Source organism: Pecten maximus, chromosome 2, assembly GCF_902652985.1.
Source record: "Pecten maximus chromosome 2, xPecMax1.1, whole genome shotgun sequence".
Classification (NCBI taxonomy): domain Eukaryota; kingdom Metazoa; phylum Mollusca; class Bivalvia; order Pectinida; family Pectinidae; genus Pecten; species Pecten maximus.
In genome coordinates, this window is record NC_047016.1 from 24,152,438 (window position 1) to 24,176,529 (window position 24,092).

At 40.6% G+C, this 24,092-nt stretch overlaps 1 protein-coding gene across 1 annotated transcript; it reads left to right on the plus strand.

Moving 5' to 3' along the window:
- The first annotated feature begins 3,188 nt into the window (after positions 1 to 3,188).
- Positions 3,189 to 23,174, plus strand: LOC117321577. The gene is made up of 6 exons (XM_033876038.1): positions 3,189 to 3,509; positions 15,414 to 16,447; positions 17,301 to 17,449; positions 17,753 to 17,814; positions 18,017 to 20,543; positions 20,978 to 23,174. Exons 1-6 carry the CDS (start codon positions 3,492 to 3,494, stop codon positions 21,175 to 21,177), a joined length of 3,990 nt encoding a protein of 1,329 aa, XP_033731929.1. The 5' UTR covers positions 3,189 to 3,491; the 3' UTR covers positions 21,178 to 23,174.
- Positions 23,175 to 24,092: the final 918 nt, after the last annotated feature.

A 24,092-nucleotide genomic window follows, 5' to 3' on the forward strand; every position in this document is an offset into this window, starting at 1 on the left:
ATATGAGATTAAAGCTTTTGATATATAGCTAAGATTAACATGCCATTTTATTTAATATCAATGCATGAACAATGATACATTCACATACACAAAAACATTAACCATCGAATTGAACTGACCGTGCTGATTTGGTGTTATTTTGTGTCGAAACTGAACAATATACACAGTCCTATTCCTGTACTATATACATGTTTATTTGTAAATGCAAGTGCAATATCGGAAATATCGGGAATACTGATTTTGGTAAGATGAGTTAACAAATGTGTCAAGGCTCTGCAATTTTACCCCAACACTGAAAAAATGGTTAAGTTCATGATTATGAACAAAAAACATCTTTATTATACATATGATTTTTTCCAGCAACGCAACAATTTTTTTTTCAAGAAATAATCAAATCTTGCCAGTAGCAAGCATTCAAAAATACGTAAAAAAATAAAAAATAAAAACGCCGCCGTTTGTGACCTTACACTTGATTGCCATTGTGGTGTAATAATTTCTAGGAGAAAATGCTCGATCAGTAGTAGTACATTTTCACAGGGATGGTATACGTTATAATAATTAACTTTAATAATATATATTTTTTTATGTAATGGAGCCATAAAAAACGGAGCATGCTCTCAAAATAAACCGCTTCACAGTTTATTCGGATTACGCTCCGTTTATTGTGTTATGATCTATAACATAAACAAATATAGCAATGTTAATTAAATAGCTCTGAAATAAATTTGGAAGTTCATTCGTACAATTACGTATCCTCCCATTCTGTACCGTTGCGTGTTAGATATAAGATCTATGTTGAACTTCATTTCCCCTTAACCAAGAAGACCACGTTATGTAGATAAACAATTTAAATCTCACACATTTTCATTCATTCAATGAATCTTCATTCATAATTAATTTCAGAATTAATTGTGATTGTGTCGAATTGCCCTACTGTTAATCAAGTTAAAGAGATTAGTGGGGGGGGGGGGGGGGGGGGGGGGGGGGGGGGGGGGGGGGGGGGGGTAAATGTATGCATTTATTTTGTCAAAAACTGACGATAGGGTTTAAGAATTATTAATTAAATTTTCCCATTTTTTCCATTCAATATTAAATTTTGATAAAATTAATCACCTTTATTAACCGCAATATATTTCTGAGTATAATATGTACCTTTGATAACATTCTTAAGTGCCGCTATTGACAATGATGTCTGTAAACATCTCACTTGGTAAATATAATGCTTTATAATTAAAATTATGGTATTATCTATCCTACTATAGATACTATTTTGACAAAATAAACCAAAGATGAAGGTTTCTTAATTATAACCAAATGGAATAAACAATGTATCAAGAAGGAACTCAAAATCTTGCAAAAATTCTTGTACTTTCTCACATTCCCATAGTGTATGAATAATTGTCTCTGTCTCAGACTTACATTGAACACAAATAGCACTATCTGTAAGAGCAACTTTAAATAGATAAGAGTTTGTTGTTAGAATGTGTTGGTTTATTCGGTATTGTAACCATTGTAATTTAGAATTTTTCGTGACAGTAAAAGGTATCATATATATCATTTTCCATTTGTCCTCATCAAAATCAAACAATTCATTCCATTTGGTTTGCCCTGTGGATTTGGTACTATTATGGCACAACAAATTGTAAAAATCTTTAGTTCCTCTCCTATGCTTCATGAATACTTCTAAAGTTAGGGGTATATATGGATAACTAATCAACGTATTTAAAGTATCATCATTGGACATATAGTTTTTGATAGTGTTAGCAATACCTTGATATGTGAGACAGTTAGTGTTTACATCTAATTTTTGTGAAAATTCCTCAAAATTACAAAAAGTATTAGAAGTATCTTTTAATAAGTCATTTATAATAATAACACCATTTTCAAACCATTTCTTATAGAAAACACTCTTGTTTCCTATTTCAAAACATTTATTATACCAGATAGGCATTTTCAGTATATTCTTTTTCTCACCTATAGAAACTTCTTTATCTGCTAATTTTCTCCATGACTGGAAAACATCTTTCCAAAAAAGGTTTTTACATTTGTCATGAATAATTGATAAATATTCTGAACCACAATGAAATAACATATTTTTATTAGCATATTTTTTCGAATAACACTTGCCATTTACCTCCTGATGTGAATAACCTACGTATCCAGGTAAGTTTCAAGGCTTCGATAAAAGACTTGACATGAATCAATTTAAGGCCCCCTTCTTGATAGTTTATAATGATCATCTCCCTTTTTGTTTTATCAACTTTAATTTTCCATATGAAATTTAAGATTTCTGAGTTTAATATTTTAATAAAATTGTTATCCGGATTTGGTAAGGCGATAAATAGATGATTAAATTGGAAAATTAATAAAAAATTAATTATTTGTATTCTTCCTATTGGTGTTAATACTCTTCTACTCCAATTTTTAATTATAGACTTAAGTTTCACTAACCTTTTATCATAATTTAATTTAGGGATTTGATGTAAATCTACATGAAAATCTATACCTAGTACCGTAAATTTTCGACTTCCCCATTGTAGGTTCCATTCTGGATGAATGAAAGATATATAGACATTTTATGTTCAAGATATTTCATAAAGCTGAATTGTTCTATATTGATGTTGATTAATTCAAAATTCTGTCATAAAAATGCAAAAAAAGCGACATTTTAATGCGTTTTAGCAATATTCATGGTGCGATATTTTTTTCCAGTTTGATAGTTACTAGTGATGTTGATTTCTCCCATTCGGTGTTACGCGAGAGGTTGACATTACACTTCAAATGATCCAGTGAGTAATTATTATAATTTCCGTGGTCTTATTTCGGACGAAAAAGAACATTATCCGAAAGGTTGATTTGTACATGAAACCAAAAGTGAATTCACGCGTTGCGGACTGATAATTGTTCTTGTAAAATATACGAGTGACTTCCCTTTATCTTACGCTATGAACGCACCTGGTATTACTATAAATAGAAAACGGTTCACCGCTTTATTCATCTCAGGTTAACATTCCGCCAATGTCACGTTTTTGAAATATATGGGTCACGTTACAAATAATAAACGAAATAGTCCATGATATTATTGTACATTTCCATATGTATACAGATAAAATCAGCTACAATAAGACTATAGTGAAGGGGCTGAAAATGTTCACAATCACATTATATCGAATATAGATTCTAATATGGAGGAAATTAGCCGCCGCTTCACAGAACGGGGACTAAAGCCACACAGGGTCCTGGCGTATTTTTCGCTTATGAAATCTTATGATGCAATGAAAATATCGAATATTTGGAACGTGTTCAATCCCTATGTCACGGCACGTGTTTCGTTGATTTACTGGTACAGGTGAGCTAGACGGAGATATTGTAGAAGAAATGTTAACAGTGTTTTGTTCTAGGATGGCTTTACACTATGGATTTAATGGAGTTTTAATCTATCAACTACAAGCAGGGATGTTTATCGTTCATTGTGTATATTAGGCAACGACATGTCGGAAAGTAACTGGGTAAGCATATATATACATTAGTTAAACCATATTTAAATGCGATGTATCGGCAAAACTATATACAAATGACATAAATACTTCTTTATCACTGACAAAGAGAAAACAATTCATGTATTTTACTATAGTGCAAACAAACTGCAGGTGAATATTATATATGGTCAAATTGTGGGAGTAGCATATATACAAATGGTATCTACACACCCATACCATTACCACACGCCCCGTACCACTACCCCCACGGACCGTACCACTTCCCCCACGGACCATATCATTACCCCACGCCCCACGGACCGTACCACTACCCCGACGTACTATATACCACTACCCCCACGGACCGTACCATTACCTCACGCCCCGTACCACTACCCCCATGGACCGTACCACTTCCCCCACGGACCATATCATTACCCCACGCCCCACGGACCGTACCACTACCCCGACGTACTATATACCACTACCCCACGTAATATACCATGACGTATAAGTAATTCCACATTTTTTACTACTACACCCAACGAACTGCACTACTACCCCAAGTACTGTATAACTGCTAAAACGTATTGTTATACTACCCCCCCCCCCCCCCCCCCCCCCCGTATTGTACTACTACCCCTCACATATTGTACTACTACCCTCACATATTGTACTACTACCCTCACATATTGTACAACTACCCTCACATATTGTACTACTACCCCTCACATACTGTACTACTATCCCCACGTATTGTACTACTACCCCCACGTACTGTACTACTACCCCCCACGTATTGTACTACTACCCCTCACATATTGTACTACAACCCTCACATATTGTACTACTACCCTCACATATTGTACTACTACCCCCCACGTACTGTACTACTACCCCCACGTATTGTACTACTATCCCCACGTATTGTACTACTACCCCCACGTACTGTACTACTACCCCCACGTACTGTACTACTACCCCCACGTATGGTACTACTACCCCTCACATACTGTACTACTGTACCATAACCCAACGTATTGTACCCCTACCCTCACGAACTATACCACTACCCTTATGAGCCATACCCCTACTCTCACGAACTATACCCCTACCCTTATGAGCTATACTCCTACCCTCACGAACTATACCCCTACCCTTATGAGCTATACCCCTACTATCACGAACTATACTCCTACCCTCATGAGCTATACCCCTACCCTTATGAGCTATACCCCTACCCTCACGAACTATACCCCTACCCTTATGAGCTATACCCCTACCATCACGAACTACACCCCTACCCTCATGAGCTATACCACTACCCCTACGTACTATACCACTACCCCTCACGTACTATACCACTACCCCCACGTACTGTACCACTACCCCTCACGTACTATACCACTACCCCCACGTACTATACCACTACCCCTCACGTACTATACCACTACCCTGACATTCTGTACCACTACCCTCACGTACTATACCACTACCCTCACGTACTATACCACTACCCTCACATACTGTACCACTACCCTCACGTACTATACCACTACCCTCACATTCTGTACCACTACCCTCACGTACTATACCACTACCCTCACGTGTAATACCACTACCCCGACGTACTATACCACTACCCTAACGTACTATGCCACTACCCTCATACCACAACCCTCACGTGTAATACCACTACCCTCACGTACTATACCACTACCCCAATGTACTATACCACTACCCCCAACGTACTATACCACTACCCCCACGTACTCTACCACTACCCTCTCGTGTAATACCACTACCCCGACGTACTATACCACTACCCCACGTGTAATACCACTACCCCCACGTACTATACCACTACCCCCATGTACTATACCACTACCCCAACGTACTTTACCACTACCCTCACGTACTATACCACTACCCTCACGTACTATACCACTACCCTCACGTACTATACCCCAACCCGCACGTGTAATACCACTACCCTCACGTACTATACCACTACCCCCACGTACTATACCACTACCCCAACGTACTATACCACTACCCCACGTATTATACCACTACCCCCATGTACTATACCACTACCCTAACGTACTATACCACTACCCCCACGTACTATACCACTACCCCCACGTACTATACCACTATCCCAACGTACTATACCACTACTCTCACGTACTATACCACTACCCCATGTACTATACCACTATCCCCACGTACTATACCACTACCCCCTTGTATTATACCACTACCCCTCACGTACTATACCACTACCCCCACGTACTACACCACTACCCCCACATACTATACCACTACCCCTACGTACTATACCACTACCCCTCACGTACTATACCACTACCCCCATGTACTATACCACTACCCCCACGTATTATACCACTACCCCTCACGTACTATACCACTACCCTCACGTACTATACCACTATCCCCATGTACTATACCACTACCCCTCACGTGCAATACCACTACCCTCACGTACTATACCACTACCCCCACGTACTTTACTACTACCCTCACGTACTATACCACTACCCCCATGTACTATACCACTACCCCAACGTACTTTACCACTACCCTCACGTACTATACCACTACCCTCACGTACTATACCACTACCCCCATGTACTATACCACTACCCCAACGTACTATACCACTACCCCCACGTACTATACCACTACCCCCACGTATTATACCACTATCCCAACGTACTATACCACTACTCTCACGTACTATACCACTACCCCCACGTACTATACCACTACCCCCACGTACTATACCACTACCCTCACGTACTATACCACTACCCTCACGTACTATACCACTACCCCTCACGTACTATACCACTACCCCCACGTACTATACCACTACCCCTCACGTACTATACCACTACCCTCACGTACTATACCACTACCCTCACGTACTTTACCACTACCCTCACGTACTATACCACTACCCTCACGTACTATACCACTATCCTCACGTACTATACCACTATCCTCACGTTCTATACCACTACCCCCACATACTTTACCACTACCCCAATGTACTATACCACTACCCCCCACGTACTATACCACTACCCCCACGTACTATACCACGACCCCCAAGTACTATACCACTACCCCCACGTACTACTACCCTAACGTACTATACCACTACCCCAACGTATTATACCACTACCCCCACGTACTATACCACGACCCCCAAGTACTATACCACTACCCCCACGTACTATACCACTACCCCAACGTACTATACCACTACCCCTCACGTACTATACCACTACCCCATGTACTATACCACTATCCCCACGTACTATACCACGAACCCCACGTACTATACCACGAACCCCTTGTATTATACCACTACCCCTCACGTACTATACCACTACCCCCCACGTACTATACCACTACCCCCACATACTATACCACTACCCCTCACGTACTATACCACTACCCCTCACGTACTATACCACTACCCCCATGTACTATACCACTACCCCCACGTATTATACCACTACCCCTCACGTACTATACCACTACCCCTCACGTACTATACCACTATCCCCATGTACTATACCACTACCCCTCACGTGCAATACCACTACCTTCACGTACTATACCACTACCCCCACGTACTATACTACTACCCTCACGTACTATACCACTACCCTCACGTACTATACCCCAACCCGCACGTGTAATACCACTACCCTCACGTACTATACCACTACCCCCATGTACTATACCACTACCCCAACGTACTTTACCACTACCCTCACGTACTATACCACTACCCTCACGTACTATACCACTACCCCCATGTACTATACCACTACCCCAACGTACTATACCACTACCCCCACGTACTATACCACTACCCCCACGTATTATACCACTATCCCAACGTACTATACCACTACTCTCACGTACTATACCACTACCCCCACGTACTATACCACTACCCCCACGTACTATACCACTACCCCTCACGTACTATACCACTACCCTCACGTACTATACCACTACCCTCACGTACTATACCACTATCCTCACGTTCTATACCACTACCTCACGTACTTTACCATTACCCCCACATTCTTTACCACTACCCCCACGTACTATACCACTATCCCCATGTACTATACCACTACCCCTCACGTGCAATACCACTACCTTCACGTACTATACCACTACCCCCACGTACTATACTACTACCCCCATGTATTATACCACTACACCCACGTACTATACCACAACCCCCACGTACTATACCACTACCCCTCACGTATTATACCACTACCCCATGTACTATACCACTACCCCTCACGTATTATACCACTACCCCTCACGTGCAATACCACTACCTTCACGTACTATACCACTACCCCCACGTACTATACTACTACCCCCATGTATTATACCACTACACCCACGTACTATACCACTACCCCAACGTACTATACCACTACTCTCACGTACTATACCACTACCCCCACGTACTATACCACTACCCCAACGTACTATACCACTACCCCCATGTACTATACCACTACCCCCACGTACTATACCACTACCCTCACGTGTAATACCACTACCCTCATGTACTATACCACTACCACCACGTACTATACCACTACCCCCATGTACTATACCACTACCCCCAAGTACTATACCACTACCCTCACGTACTATACCACTACACCACGTACTATACCACTACCCCCATGTACTATACCACTTCCCACACGTACTATACCACTACCCCCACGTACTGTACCACTACCCTCACGTACTATACCACTACCCCCACGTACTATACCACAACCCCCACGTACTGTACCACTATCCTCACGTTATATACCACTACCTCACGTACTATACCACTACCCCCATGTACTATACCACTACCCCCATGTACTATACCACTACCCCCATGTACTATACCACTACCCCCATGTACTATACCACTACCCTAACGTACTATACCACTAACCCCTCACGTACTATACCACAACCCCCCACGTACTATACCACTACCCTCACGTACTATACCACTACCCCCACGTACTATACCACTACCCTTCACGTACTATACCACTACCCTCACGTACTATACCACTACCCCCACGTACTTTACCACTACCCCGCACGTACTATACCACTACCCCTCACGTATTATACCACTACCCCCATGTTCTATACCCCCGTGTATTATACCACTACCCCCACGTACTTTACCACTACCCCAATGCACTATACGACTACCCCACGTACTATACCACTACCCCCCACGTTATATACCACTACCCCCATGTACTGTACCACTACCCCCACGTACTATACCACTACCCTAACGTATTATACCACTACCCCCACATACTATACTACTACCCCCACGTACTATACCACAACCCCAACGTATTATACCACAACTCCCACGTACTTCACCACAACCCCAACGTATTATACCACTACCCCCACATACTATACTACTACCCCCACGTACTATACCACAACTCCCACGTACTATACCACAACTCCCACGTACTACACCACAACCCCAACGTATTATACCACTACCCCCACATACTATACTACTACCCTCACGTACTATACCACTACCCCCATGTACTATACCACTACCCTCACATACTGTACCACTATCCTCATGTTATATACCACTACCCCATGTACTATACCACTACCCCCACGTACTATACCACTACCCCCACATACTATACTACTACCCCCACGTACTATACCACTATCCTCATGTTATATACCACTACTCTCACGTACTATACCACTACCCCATGTACTATACCACTACCCCCACGTACTATACCACTACCCCCATGTACTATACTACTACCCCCATGTACTATACCACTACCCCCATGTACTATACCACTACCCCCATGTACTATACCACTATCCCCACGTACTATACTACTACCCCCACGTACTATACCACTATCCTCATGTTATATACCACTACCCCATGTACTATACCACTACCCTCACGTACTATACCACTACTCTCACGTACTATACCACTACCCCCATGTACTATACTACTACCCCGCACGTACTATACCACTACCCCCATGTACTATACTACTACCCCCATGTACTATACCACTACCCCCATGTACTAAACCACTACCCCACGTACTATACCACTACCCCTCACGTACTATACCACTACTCTCACGTACTATACCACTACCCCCACGTATTATACCACTACCCCGCACGTACTATACCACTACCCTCACGTACTATACCACTACTCTCACGTACTATACTACTTTCCCATGTACTATACCACTACCCTCACGTACTATACCACTACCCCACGTACTATACCACTACCCCCACGTACTATACCACTACCCTAACGTACTATACCACTACCCCCATGTACTATACCACTACCCCCATGTACTATACCACTATCACCATGTACTATACCACTACCCTAACGTACTATACCACTACCCCCATGTACTATACCACTACCCCCATGTACTATACCACTATCACCATGTACTATACCACTACCCCCACGTACTATACCACAACCCCCACGTATTATACCACTACCCCCACGTACTGTACCACTACCCTCACGTACTATACCACTACCCCCATGTACTTTACCACTACCCCAATGCACTATACGACAACCTCACGTACTACACCACTACCCCTCGCGTATTATACCACTACCCCTCACGTACTATACCACTACCCCAATGCACTATACGACTACCCCACGTACTATACCACTACCCTCACGTACTATACCACAACCCCAACGTATTATACCACTACCCCCACGTACTATACCACTACCCCCATGTACTATACCACTATCACCATGTACTATACCACTACCCCCACGTACTATACCACAACCCCCACGTATTATACCACTACCCCCACGTACTGTACCACTACCCTCACGTACTATACTACTACCCCATGTACTATACCACTATCCCCATGTACTATACCTATACCCCCACGTACTATACCACAACCCCCACGTACTATACCACTACCCCCATGTACTATACCACTACCCCCATGTACTATACCACTACCCTCACGTACTATACCACTACCCTCATGTACTATACCACTACCCTCATGTACTATACCACTACCCCCATGTACTATACCACTACCCTCACGTACTATACCACTACCCTCATGTACTATACCACTACCCTCACGTACTATACCACAACCCCCACGTACTATACCACTACCCCGCACGTACTATACCACTACACCGCACGTACTATACCACTACCCCCACATACTATACTACTTTCCCATGTACTTTACCACTATCCCCATGTACTATACCACTACCCAACGTATTATACCACTACCCCCACGTACTATACCACTACCCCCACATACTATTCCACTACCCCTCCGCATTATAACACTACCCTTACGTATTATACCACTACCCTAATTATCATACCACTACCCCACTGTACCACTTCCCCACATGTTATACCACTACCCCACGTGTTCTACCACTACCCCACATGTTATACGACTTCCCCACGTATTATACCACTTCCGCACGTGTTATACCACTACCTCTCTGTACCACTTCTCCACATGTTATACCACTACCCCACGTGTTCTACCACTACCCCACATGTTATACCACTTCCCCATTGTAACTGTATACCTAGCCTCATCCATAACCTTGATTTACTGTATACCCGGCTTCACCCATACCCTTGATTTACTGTATACCTGGCCTCACTTATACTCTTGATTTATTGTATACTTGGTCTCACCCATATCCTTGTTTCACTGTATACTTGGCCTCATCCATACCCTTGTTTCACTGTATACTTGGCCTCATCCATACCCTTGTTTCACTGTATACTTGGCCTCATCCATACCCTTGTTTTACTGTATACTCGGCCCCATCCGTATCCTTGTTTTACTGTATACCTGGCCTCCTGGTACCCTTGTTTTGCTATATCCATCCGTCCTCACGCGTACCCTTGTTTTACCGTATACCTGGCCTCCTGGTACCCTTGTTTTGCTATATCCATCCGTCCTGACCCGTACCCTTGTTTTACTATATCTATCCGTCCTGACCCGTACCCTTGTTTTACTATATCTATCCGTCCTGACCCGTACCCTTGTTTTACTATATCTATCCGTCCTGACCCGTACCCTTGTTTTACTATATCTATCCGTCCTGACCCGTACCCTTGTTTTACTATATCTATCCGTCCTGACCCGTACCCTTGTTTTACTATATCTATCCGTCCTGACCCGTACCCTTGTTTTACTATATCTATCCGTCCTGAGACATATCCTTGTTTTACGCCTCATCCCATGGTAATTTCGAATTGTCTTACTCTACGTCACAGTTCCATTGGTTTCCTGACCTCGTCTTACACTTATACTGGTATCGTGATATGATTTAACCTACATAAAAAAACCGGATGGCCCTTAAGCTATTCACAAATATCCATACCAGAGGTTCTATAAAAGGACGTTGATATTGAATGTTCACAGTTATGGAGTTAGACGATTAGTCCAAACGTGGTTACCTGTTGGTACGCATGTATACTTCAGTGGGGCAGAGCTATAATTTTGGTGCCAGACACCAGGTGACAAACACCCTTACTTCACACATGCAAATGTTACCTATAACAATTAGTATTAGCTCATTTCTAATGACACTAAAAGTTTGCTCGTTTGCAACAACACTGAATATTTCTCTCATTTATAACTGAACTAAATGTTAGATTCTTTATAGAGGAACTAAACACTGACTCGTTTACGGCAGCACTAATTGTTAAATAATTACATCCCTAAATTTTAGCTTGTTTACGAGCAATGAGACCAGCTGACACATCGACCTGTACACAACAATACAAATACCAGAAACTTGCTATGTGTGAGCAGAGAATAACATGGGAGTCACATTATTGGTCGGGCAAAATGTTCTAACACTGCATACTCACAAATATTAATATCTTTATGTGGAGTTTATTTAAGACGGATTTAACCTTGATCGTTAACATGACACTGAGTTATATTTGTACTACTGTACTACCGATAACTGGAATGGCCTGTCCCTGTCCTGTTAACGTGCATGTGTACCCATATACTCAAACGTGACCTCGACAAACAATTCCAGTGCGTTGACCCAGTTACCGAGTAGCTAGCAAGCGTGATGACCTGTTAACTCTATGGAGAGGTCAGCTTGCGTGTAGTGCGTTTACGAGCGAGGCACGTTTTCTCTGCTCACGTTACCTGATGAGATACACGTTCTAGTGTGTCACGTTTTCATGGTGTATTACACCAGTCTGTGCGACAATAAGGTGGATACAGATTCTACCACCTTTAAATAAACACTCATATCAACTGTGAATTGGTGAGAGAGATTAAGGATATAATAACTGTATTTAAACAGACCCGGACAGGGTACGAGACGAGGCCCTTCGTCATTTGTATCGCTATTATTATAATCAGGATATATAATGTTGTTGATGCCGATGGTGAATTACATGTCATGCATAGATTGTGTTAAACAAACACAATCCACTGATCAAATATCACGATTCTCCGGAGAGAATAAAGACAATTTGATGTGTATTATCTAACTCTTTTACATTGTATAAAAAAACGGCAAAAATACAACTTGTCACAGCACGTCTCTCAATATTATGTGCCAACATCATCCTATTTTAAGGTATTATCATTGTTTTTTAGTTAGTTACAAACACAAATATTTAATCTTTAAATCAATCTTATTGTGTATAAGGCTACTATGAATTAACAATGACTGCTCCTTTCATTTACAAATAAATTGTGTTTTATGATTGTACCCAATTAAACATACGGTTTAGACAGTAGTAGATTATTTAGATCTCTCCAAATAATAACAATAATTGAAAACTACTAATGGTAAAATTCTAGTTTATGATAGAAAAATAGCCAACCAATCAAGCTATTAAAGGATGATGTCTTATGGTTGCACACTCAAAAACGGTTATTTATCCCTATAGGTAAAACTATAGGCTGAAAATACGGACACACGAGTGTGTACCGTAAACATCGGTATATAGACTGACAATATAACGGCACAAGAGTGTGTACCGTAAACCTCGGTATATAGACTGATGGTATAACGACACACGAGTGTGTACAGTAAACCTCGGTATATAGACTGATGATATAACGACACACGAGTGTGTACAGTAAACCTCGGTATATAGACTGACAATATAACGACACACGAGTGTGTATAGTAAACCTCGGTATATAGACTGATGGTATAACGACACACGAGTGTGTACCGTAAACCTCGGTATATAGACTGATGATATAACGACACACGATTGTGTACCGTAAACCTCGGTATATAGACTGACAATATAACGACACACGAGTGTGTACCGTAAACCTCGGTGTATAGACTGATGATATAACGACACAAGAGTGTGTACCGTAAACCTCGGTGTATAGACTGATGGTATAACGACACACGAGTGTGTACCGTAAACCTCGGTATATAGACTGACAATATAGCGACACACGAGTGTGTACAGTAAACCTCGGTATATAGACTGATGATATAACGACACAAGAGTGTGTACCGTAAACCTCGGTATATAGACTGATGGTATAACGACACAAGAGTGTGTACAGTAAACCTCGGTATATAGACTGATGATATAACGACACAAGAGTGTGTACCGTAAACCTCGGTATATAGACTGATGATATAACGACACACGAGTTTGACAGTAAACCTCGGTATATAGACTGATAATATAACGACACAAGAGTGTGTACCGTAAACCTCGGTATATAGACTGATGATATAACGACACACGAGTGTGTACAGTAAACCTCGGTATATAGACTGATGATATAACGACACAAGAGTGTGTACCGTAAACCTCGGTATATAGACTGAAAATATAACGACACACGAGTGTGTACAGTAAACCTCGGTATATAGACTGATGATATAACGACACACGATTGTGTACCGTAAACCTCGGTATATAGACTGATGATATAACGACACACGAGTGTGTACAGTAAACCTCGGTATATAGACTGACAATATAACGACACAGGAGTGTGTACAGTAAACCTCGGTATATAGACTGATGATATAACGACACACGAGTGTGTACAGTAAACCTCGGTATATAGACTGATGATATAACGACACAAGAGTGTGTACCGTAAACCTCGCTATATAGACTGATGATATAACGACACAAGAGTGTGTACCGTAAACCTCGCTATATATACTGAGAAGAGTCAAAATTATAAATATATCTGTTATTAGTGAAAATGACACATACCAAACGCTGAAAAATGATATTTCTGTGTGAAAGCAACCATATTTCTATTTGAAAAATCCACACAGAATTACATTTTTTATCATTAAATCGTCAACAAATGTTACAATTATTTGACAAAAAAACAACAACATTTCTAATGGTAAATGTATTCAAAGCAATTCATAAACACATTAAACCCACAGCTAAGCAAACGAAGTCACTTAGAGTTATCGCTCTTGGTGTAATAAAGCGATAGTTATACCACAACTAAGGCTTTATTCACTGACTTGGTCAAAGCCTGACACTACCCTGTCTTTATGCTATTTTTGTATAATAAATTACATGTATATCTTTTTCTGTAGGTGAATCCATTTTTTTTTTAATTTACTTCTCAATATGTATCTTTCCAAGAAGATATATCTATATATATAAGATATATATTTTCTAATTATTCAATGTTTCAAAAAGTATCCTTACATTTATCCTGTTAAAAAAACAATTAACGTGCTAGTTTATATATTTTTCAAACTTTGTTTGATTCCAGGACAGCCAAGGTATGACCACGGACCGAGAGATTCCGGACCGAATGGTACAAAAGTCGAGTCTGTTCCAGAAGTTGAAATTGAAGAAACACAGGGTGAGGCGTTTAATGGGGAGCGTGGACAGTGCGATGGAGTCCGATGATGTCGTATCCAGTTTTGAGTCATCTGAGTTTGACCTGACGAGTCAACACTCGTCTAGTGACGAAGGTGACAGTGGTTATGGGAGCACCAGGGACAGACGGAGGAAACTAGTGAAGACTCATCAGAAATGTGATATCAAAGCCTCAACGACATCTGTGAAGGATGCAAGAAAGGAGCATGCCCCAAAGTCGAAACAGGCACCGCCTTTTGGTTTTGCATATTATGGAATTACGCCGGATATGATCAGTGGCCAGAATGTGTCGCATCCAGAATCTGAAGCCGACCAAAGACATGCAAATGTAGGATTTATTCCAGTTCTAACTCATATGTTTCCTCAGTATCCGGGGAGTGTCGGGAATACCGTGGACACTGAATCATCGGGACAAAACGAACCACCTAACACTAGTGGTATAAAACCGGTAATTCTAACTCAGTTCCCACCAACATTCATCATGACAGCCAAAGGGCCCGTGCCTATCATCAGCAACTGTGGTCCGGGAGGATTTCCACAGTTTCCAATGTTAAACATGAATCATTCGGAACAGAAAAAGACAGAGCAGTTTGTTCAAATGGTTACTCCTAATCAGTTGGCTGGGATGCAAGTATCTCAGGGTCAGTGTGAAAACCAAAGTCAAACAGATGATACATATACCCAAAAGGAACAGCTGAAAACAAAGACACAGGATTATAGTTTCATAGAACATTATACAAACGGAAGTTTTGTATACAAAGGTATTCTTAAAAAGGGGGATTGCATGACTTCAGAGAATGATCCTTTCCCGATGGCAACGGTGTCGCAAGCATGTCCCAACGACGAACAAGAGGAACAGCTTGTGTGTGCCATCTGCAATGACCGAGCGACCGGTCTCCATTATGGCATCATTACATGTGAAGGGTACATTCATTTTACTTCCATTGTTGGCCCCTCTTGTACTTAGTATTAGTATTGTTTAAAATTCCTGTTAACAGATATGACCATTCAAGGTCAGTCTTACTCGTGTGTGAGATCGGTGCGTGTAGAGTAGTGTGTTTGTGTGTATTTAGGGAGGCTGCAGTATTGTTTGTGTTTGTCTCCTTGTGATAGGAATTGATGCTGACTTTATAGTGCTACCTCACTGAACTTTACCGTGGAAGACACCCAGCAGGAAACCCCACTAGGTCACATTATACTGATAATGGGCAAACTAGCCATCCCACACCCAACAAAATGCTGAGTGCTAAGTAGGGGTAGCAACTTACATTTTATAGACTCTTGTGTGACAGAATCAAAAGCCTTCCCTATCAGGGCGAACGTTCAACCACAGGCCAAAAGTGAGAGAGAATCAAGAAAGACATTAGGACTAAGCCCAAGCTTTAGTCCATTCATATAAATCATGCAATGGAGTCATCTGGCACAATCCTAATGGCCCACCTGAGGAACAGACCCTCTTGTATATATATATACATGTATATATACAGCGAATTGGGAACTTAGTTTTATATACACATTAGCGATGTTGTTTTTCAGGAAAATTTTATTTCTCATCTTTCAAATCATGAAATGGAATTTTATAAAAATACAGAATCGAAAATATGTCGATACTTTACTATAGGTATACATTAAAGAAATTGTACAGTAATTGATGAAAATTAGTAATTTTAATTGTTTAACAGTTTATCTAACATTTCCTCTTTTTTTGCCTAATTGCTATAACATATTAACCTTGTGAGTTGTGAAGGACTTTTGGACATCTTGTTTGTCTTTACAGGTGTAAAGGTTTCTTCAAACGAACGGTTCAGAATAAACGAGTGTACAACTGTGTCGGGAATGGGAACTGTGTGATAAACAAGCTGCAACGGAACAGATGTCAATTCTGTCGCTTCAAGAAGTGTCTGCAGATGGGGATGGTCTTAGCAGGTAAATACACATTCTGCTCTATCAGAGTTACTGCCCCTCCTTTCATGCAAAACCCTCGCCTATCTGTCAAACTTGTGGTTCTCTCTAGAATTAGTTGTCTGTCGGTCAAACATAGAAGTATTTGTGTCGTTTAACAGCTAGACGGCCTCGGGTATCTCGTAAAGATTGCTTTTTGACGACTATAAAGCAAATTAAAATTTCAAATATAATCCGTACAGACATTGGCGGCAGAATTAGATTTTTTACTTCTATTTAATACCAGATTTTAATCTAAGTTTTTTTGTTTATTTCAACCTTTTGTAGCTGTACGAGAAGATAGAATGCCTGGTGGACGGAATTCAGGGGCTGTTTATAATCTTTACAAGGTGAGACAACCAGATATAAACAACTTACCGGACATTATATTAGATATAACATAGATAATACATAGATAATACATATACCTCCCTAGTCCTCGTGGTACATTGTAGAGTACAAGCGTCCAATAGTGTTGTAAGCAGCGGACTTAATGCAAACATTTAAAACCTCCTCGTCCGAGCACTACATCTCTACATTGAATAATTTCAGGTAAAATACAAGAAACACAAGAAGAAAGACCAGATGGTAAAACTGTTCAAGGAACAAGTCGCCCAGATCAAAGTTGATGGCAGTGGTAATAAAATCGAAACGGAAATGGTTACAGAAAGTAAAAGACTACCCGTGCCATTTCGAGTCTCATTCAACAAAGAAGGCATGCCGCAATTTGTTCAAAAAGAACACAGATCCCAATTCAGGCCAGGCAGCACCTTCTCCAGAAGTGCAAAGCTCTCGACGTCAAAACAAATACCATGGGAATCGGACATGGATAGGACTTCTGTGCCTTCAGAAACAGAACTGTCACAAATCACATATTCGCGTGCCTCTTGCTCTACAAATTCTATGTGTAGCTCAGATGGACAGACGCCCATTTTACCGAGCGCTGCTAGTAGTTTTACTGACGAAGAACAGTGTTATGTTCCTACAGAGTCTCTAGGTGGCCAAACGTGTTTGACCTATGACAAACGCTACGCTAATGACTCGGCCAATGGTGGATCATCAGTTCTAGCTCAAAGATCTGTTCACGCAAATTGTAGAAAAAATAACCATTTGTTAAGCTTGTTGGAATCGAGTCACCCTCCAATTAAGGACGAGAGTGAGCCACGCTATAAAACGCAATGCAACTCTACGGTTACATCACAAGCCAACTGTTTTACATATCGGACGGTTCCTCAGTATACTAGAGAAACAGCACCGGAATTTTCATTTGCTAAACCTGATGGTATGCAAAAGTGTATGGACTTCAATATCGCTCGAACGACAACAGATTCCGTTCCTATGGTTAATGATCCTCATCGTTTATTGAGTTCCAGGACTAGTATTGAAGGTATAGCGACAGATAGAGACGAGCTTAACTCGCAGACAAGGGAAAATGTGGATCGGAGCGATGATGTAACAGAATCTATGTGCGGGCATTACAAATGCCATGCCACACAATTATGCCATTATCAGCAAGGAAATTTCCCTCGGGTAAAAAACAGGGAGGCATCTGAACGAGACACCTATAAACAGCTGACACGGGATTGTCGATTGTCAGACTACGCTACGAATGAGGATCGGTTTTCGTCGACCCTTGTTACACAAAAAGCTTGTCAATTAAAGCGCTATTCGCTTGACAATTCATTTTCTGAGCATCTATCGGAAACACAAGATCAGAAATCATTAGAGGAATGCTGCAAAGAGACACAAAGCTATCCACCAAGCGAATGCTTATCGCATCCTCTGATAAATGACTATACCAGCGAAAGGCGGTATTATCCATGTAAATCGGATACTCAGGGGTTTGTACAACGCCTAACATCACAAGAAACAGTGGCACATCGTTATCGAAACACCAACCACTCACCAGAAACACTGAAAACGAATGATTCAAACGAAAGACAGAATACTTTTGCTCAAAACTATTTACAAGATCAACGTTCTTTACCACTAAGCACGGGGAGTATTGGTCTACCAACACCAGACCAGGGGACGTGTGACTGCAGACATTCAGGACATAATCCCGAAGCTACCGCTGGTATACAAACGGGCGATGCGACTGGCAATGATATGAAAACAAGCCGTGTTAGTTTGTCACACCAAGACATTAAATCGCTGCCGTCCTGGCACCCACAACACGGCGAACATCCGGATTATCGGTCAGAACCTGTGTGGAATATTGATAGGCAAACGCCGGTAAATCACGAGGGAAAACTTGCGCTCAGCAACAAGAGATCCCATGATAATTCTAATATAAACCAACGGCACGAGTTGTTGATCAATCAAAATCGTTTCCACGATGGCCACTGTTGTAAAATGACATGTGACTCTTTTCATCGTATCAACGAGCCGGCACCAGACAACCACACGCCAGAGGAAGAGCAGGTGCTTGCTGAGAATCATAGGTCGGACCGGAACGTGCATAAGGATGGTTTACGATTTAATTCGACAATATCGGACAGAACGAGTTTTGAATCACGAATTCACGCAAGTGAATCGTCTCTTTCTTCGTCAGACCAAGAACTTCGTACACCAGAAATTCACCGTCAGTTGATTCAGGGACTTGTGGATTGTAACACATTGTTGAATATTTCCGGTTCCATCAATTTCGACGATAACGATTGGATACAATCAGATATGACAAACAATTTCTGTCGTCTTGCCGATGAAATTGTAGACAAATTAGTGGCATGGACAAGGCATCTGCCTTTTTACAACGATATCCCACTGAACGTCCAATCCCGAATCCTCACGAACCGCTGGCACGAACTGCTGGTGTTGATTACAACATCTCGTCGGACACTAGCTCTCCAAGAGGACCATCGGTCGTCTGATATGACCTATAAAATGCTGCTGAATTTAAACATGCAGAAGCTCGACAGCTACCTGTCGAGGATGTATAAGGAGCCCGTAAATCTGGACAAACACAAAGTCCAGGACATCATGGAACGATTGACTATGATCATGTTCAGATTTCTGCAGATGCGAATTGGAGTCCGGGAATTTGTGTCGCTACAAGTTATCCTGCTGCTCAATCACAGTAAGTCAGTCCGTTTTTTTTTCTCAATAATTTGATCTTTTACTGTTTTTATGGAATGACATATGGTATGATGCAGTTCCTGTTAACATTATACTTTGAACTACCTATCTCAAAAACTCGAGGGCTGGCGCTTAATTCTTTGGTCATTAGTTAACTGGGCTAGAATGCTATCTAGTTTCCTGTTTAGACAACTCTTCTGTGAAAATTTACGAGTCAGTATATAGTATATATACTACAATGACATCTTTGCCATCATTACCTTGTTGTCCATTTGAGTTCTCTTGAACTCTTGATTAATTGCAATTTTCAATATATGCTGTATTTCCATTGATGTTTGATCTGTTTCTCTAAGTGAGGTATAATTCCATGTCAGCCCTATGCTTAACCTTCGTGTTAAGTATTTACACTATACATATGACTTGTTTTTGTTTCAGATGAATCCGCATATCATGCGAAAGTCGAAAGCATACAGAATAGGTACACGAAGGCCTTAGAGTGGTACGTGAAGAGAACATTTCCCCAGGATCCGACAAGACTTAGAGAACTGCTTATCAGATTACCAGAGATCCAAACCGCATCAAGCTTGCTTTTGAAGAACAAAATGATCTACATTCCTTTCTTCATCAATGCATGATGTCGATCTACGTACTGTGAACATCATGATGTCGATCATCATACTGTGAACATCACGATGTCGATCATCATACTGTGAACATCACGATGTCGGTCATCATACTGTGAACATCACGATGTCGGTCATCATACTGTGAACATCACGATGTCGGTCATCATACTGTGAACATCACGATGTCGGTCATCATACTGTGAACATCATGTTGTCGATCATCATACTGTGAACATCACGATGTCGATATAATACTTTGAACATCATGATGTCGGTCATCATACTGTGAACATCACGATGTCGGTCATCACACTGTGAACATCATGATGTAGATCATCATACTATGAACATCAACGTGGAACAGGTCCTTATTGTAGTGTGTCAACAGAACAGTGGCACAGATGTTTATTATAGAGGTGATAATTTATTTTTAATGATGAGAATATATTATCCAATATGTAAATGAGAATTCATGTCGCTTACAAATATGTGTATGGTATATGGTGACATATTGTTGTCTTTTCAAATATGTGTATCGTATATGGTGACAAATCGTTGTCTATTACAAATATCCGTATCTGATACATTTGTTTTCACATGCATGAAGGAATAATGGACGAGGTCATTAACTGTGATGGAATTGAGCAGAAAATAAGTGTGGGGCTTTGATAGCAAAAATGAAAAATGAGAAACGCTGATAGAAAGAAGGAAAATGAGTATACTAACAGTGAAAGGAAGAAAACAATGGCAAATGACGGTGATAGATAGAAGGAAAATTATATTATTTATGGTGATATAAAGAAAGAAAAATAAGTTCATCAACGATAATAGAAAGAATGAAAAATATGTTTATCATGGTGGTAGAAAGACAGAAAATGAGTTTAACAGTATGTTAACTATAAAAACTGGGGGGGGGGGGGGGATGTAAATGTGGGGGCTATGATAGAAAGAAAGGGTATAAAGTCAGCGTTTTTGCTGATATGCCAGACTAATACAATTATAATATTTTTGACATTGTCCAACATTTCCTCAGTAAGTCGAAAAGATTTCTATTTTCGTAATCGGTACGCTTGCTTCATCAATGTTTCTATCTACTATAAAATCTACCTTGTTCATCACCATTTGTTGCACATGTCATCTTCAAAGGTCGCCTTGTCAATATCTTAAGGAATACAGATTGCAACACTGATGTACGTCAATGGATATTTTGTTGTTCCAAATTAAGTTGATACAACCAGTAAACATGGATTATAGACTGTGAAATGTGTTTATAAATTGTTGTAATGAGTTATTTAGCCTCATGATACCAACAACTACATTCTAATTAGGTTTTCATCCTTTAATGCAGTTATTTCTGTTTTTGTTGTCTTATTAAGTATCCCCCCTTCCACCCCCTTCTCCAGTTGTTCCTCTGATGTAGGTTTATTAAGGTGATAGAAAGAAGGAAAATAAGTTTATTAACTGTTATAGGATGGAGAGGAGAGAGTGTGAGATTTTGATAGCAACTGGAGATTTTGAAGATTGTTATGTGATGTAATTCGATATAGTTTTCTTGCAAAAGTATTGTTTGTGCGTGTACCATGCTAATTTCACAGGTAAGGTTTGCCTGATGTTTAATATTGTTTCATGAAAATTTATCGTTCACTTCCGTTGTCGTATTTGTATGTTGTGTGGGAATTCAAGATTGGCAAAATTTGAATCATTTGCTTGCATATAAATTGTGGTACGACGGGTTGTAGCACTAGTGGGATTTTAGGATATGGTTATGAAAAGTTGTTGAAATATATGGGACCACTTGGAAACCCATAGGTAACACTTCTGAATCCCGACTCTGCATGTACCTGGATGTTGATATCCAATAAGTTGATCGACCATAGGTTGCATTTGATCATAATTTGTATTGATTTGGTTGAAAGTGTAAGTTATTGATAAAGATTACAAAGGCGACAGGTTTCTTTGTGTCGTCATCAATGTTAATATAACTATATTAAAGTGACTCAATGTTTGGACTTCGTTCTTGTTCTCTATTTAGTTAGACTATTTACAACATAATACTACTTTATGTAAAAAGTGGTCAAATATTGTACAGCTTGAAACTTCAACCGATCAACATCAATCAACATTCGACATTGTGTTTGTCGTCATTTGCTGTATTTTTATCGGATGTAGCCCGAGTAATCATATAACTAGTCACGTTACTCAAAGAGACAAACATAATATTCTGCTGCTTGACTACATTATAGCGAGATTGATAATCATTCTCAAGATCTGCCAATCACGTGTACTTACATATGGAGTAGAGTGAGTGATTCTACACTTATTTCTGTGTTGAAGTCAATCAAGTTCTTATGCATATAATTATCGGTTCGTGTTAGTGTAACTTGAAGGGGAACGGACGATGCTGTAATCGGTCTTCGGTATTTCATCCATGTGAGGCTGTCTTCAAAATAATGAAAGCAATGTATGGCCACCTCTCTCGTCAAATTTTGTGGGATCTGCAGACATATTTTACGTTACATGTATACAAGCGTAAAAGATTAATAACGTAACGATAATACACGTCAAAGAAGTTATTTGGTCACTTTTAACTCGGACTTTATCCTTTCTCAGATTAGAACGCGATAAGGCCGTAATAAGAGTCCAGTTGACCGGTAGCTAAGCCAGCCGGACAATAACGAGAGGAAATGTACCCATGGTTGGTCGACCCTGGATTAGAAGGTGATGTAGAAATATACTCCAGAATGAGAACCAGCACGTAACTGAGTCCACACGATCAGGAGAAACATCTCGTCAAGGTTGACAAGGACTATCTTAGACTCCGTGGGGTTTTATGTGCCGTTTAGAGAGTCATTTGAGATTAACCTGCAGAGCCAACATATAATAAAAGCGATGTGTGCTGAAATCATGATGCACGGATATGAATA

What these genes read in the sequence shown, in the direction of transcription:
- LOC117321577 (XM_033876038.1), top strand. An exon ending in GGCATCATTACATGTGAAGG is followed by an intron (nt 16,448 to 17,300) that starts GTACATTCATTT and finishes TTGTCTTTACAG; the next exon opens with GTGTAAAGGTTTCTTCAAAC. An exon ending in CTGTTTATAATCTTTACAAG is followed by an intron (nt 17,815 to 18,016) that starts GTGAGACAACCA and finishes GAATAATTTCAG; the next exon opens with GTAAAATACAAGAAACACAA.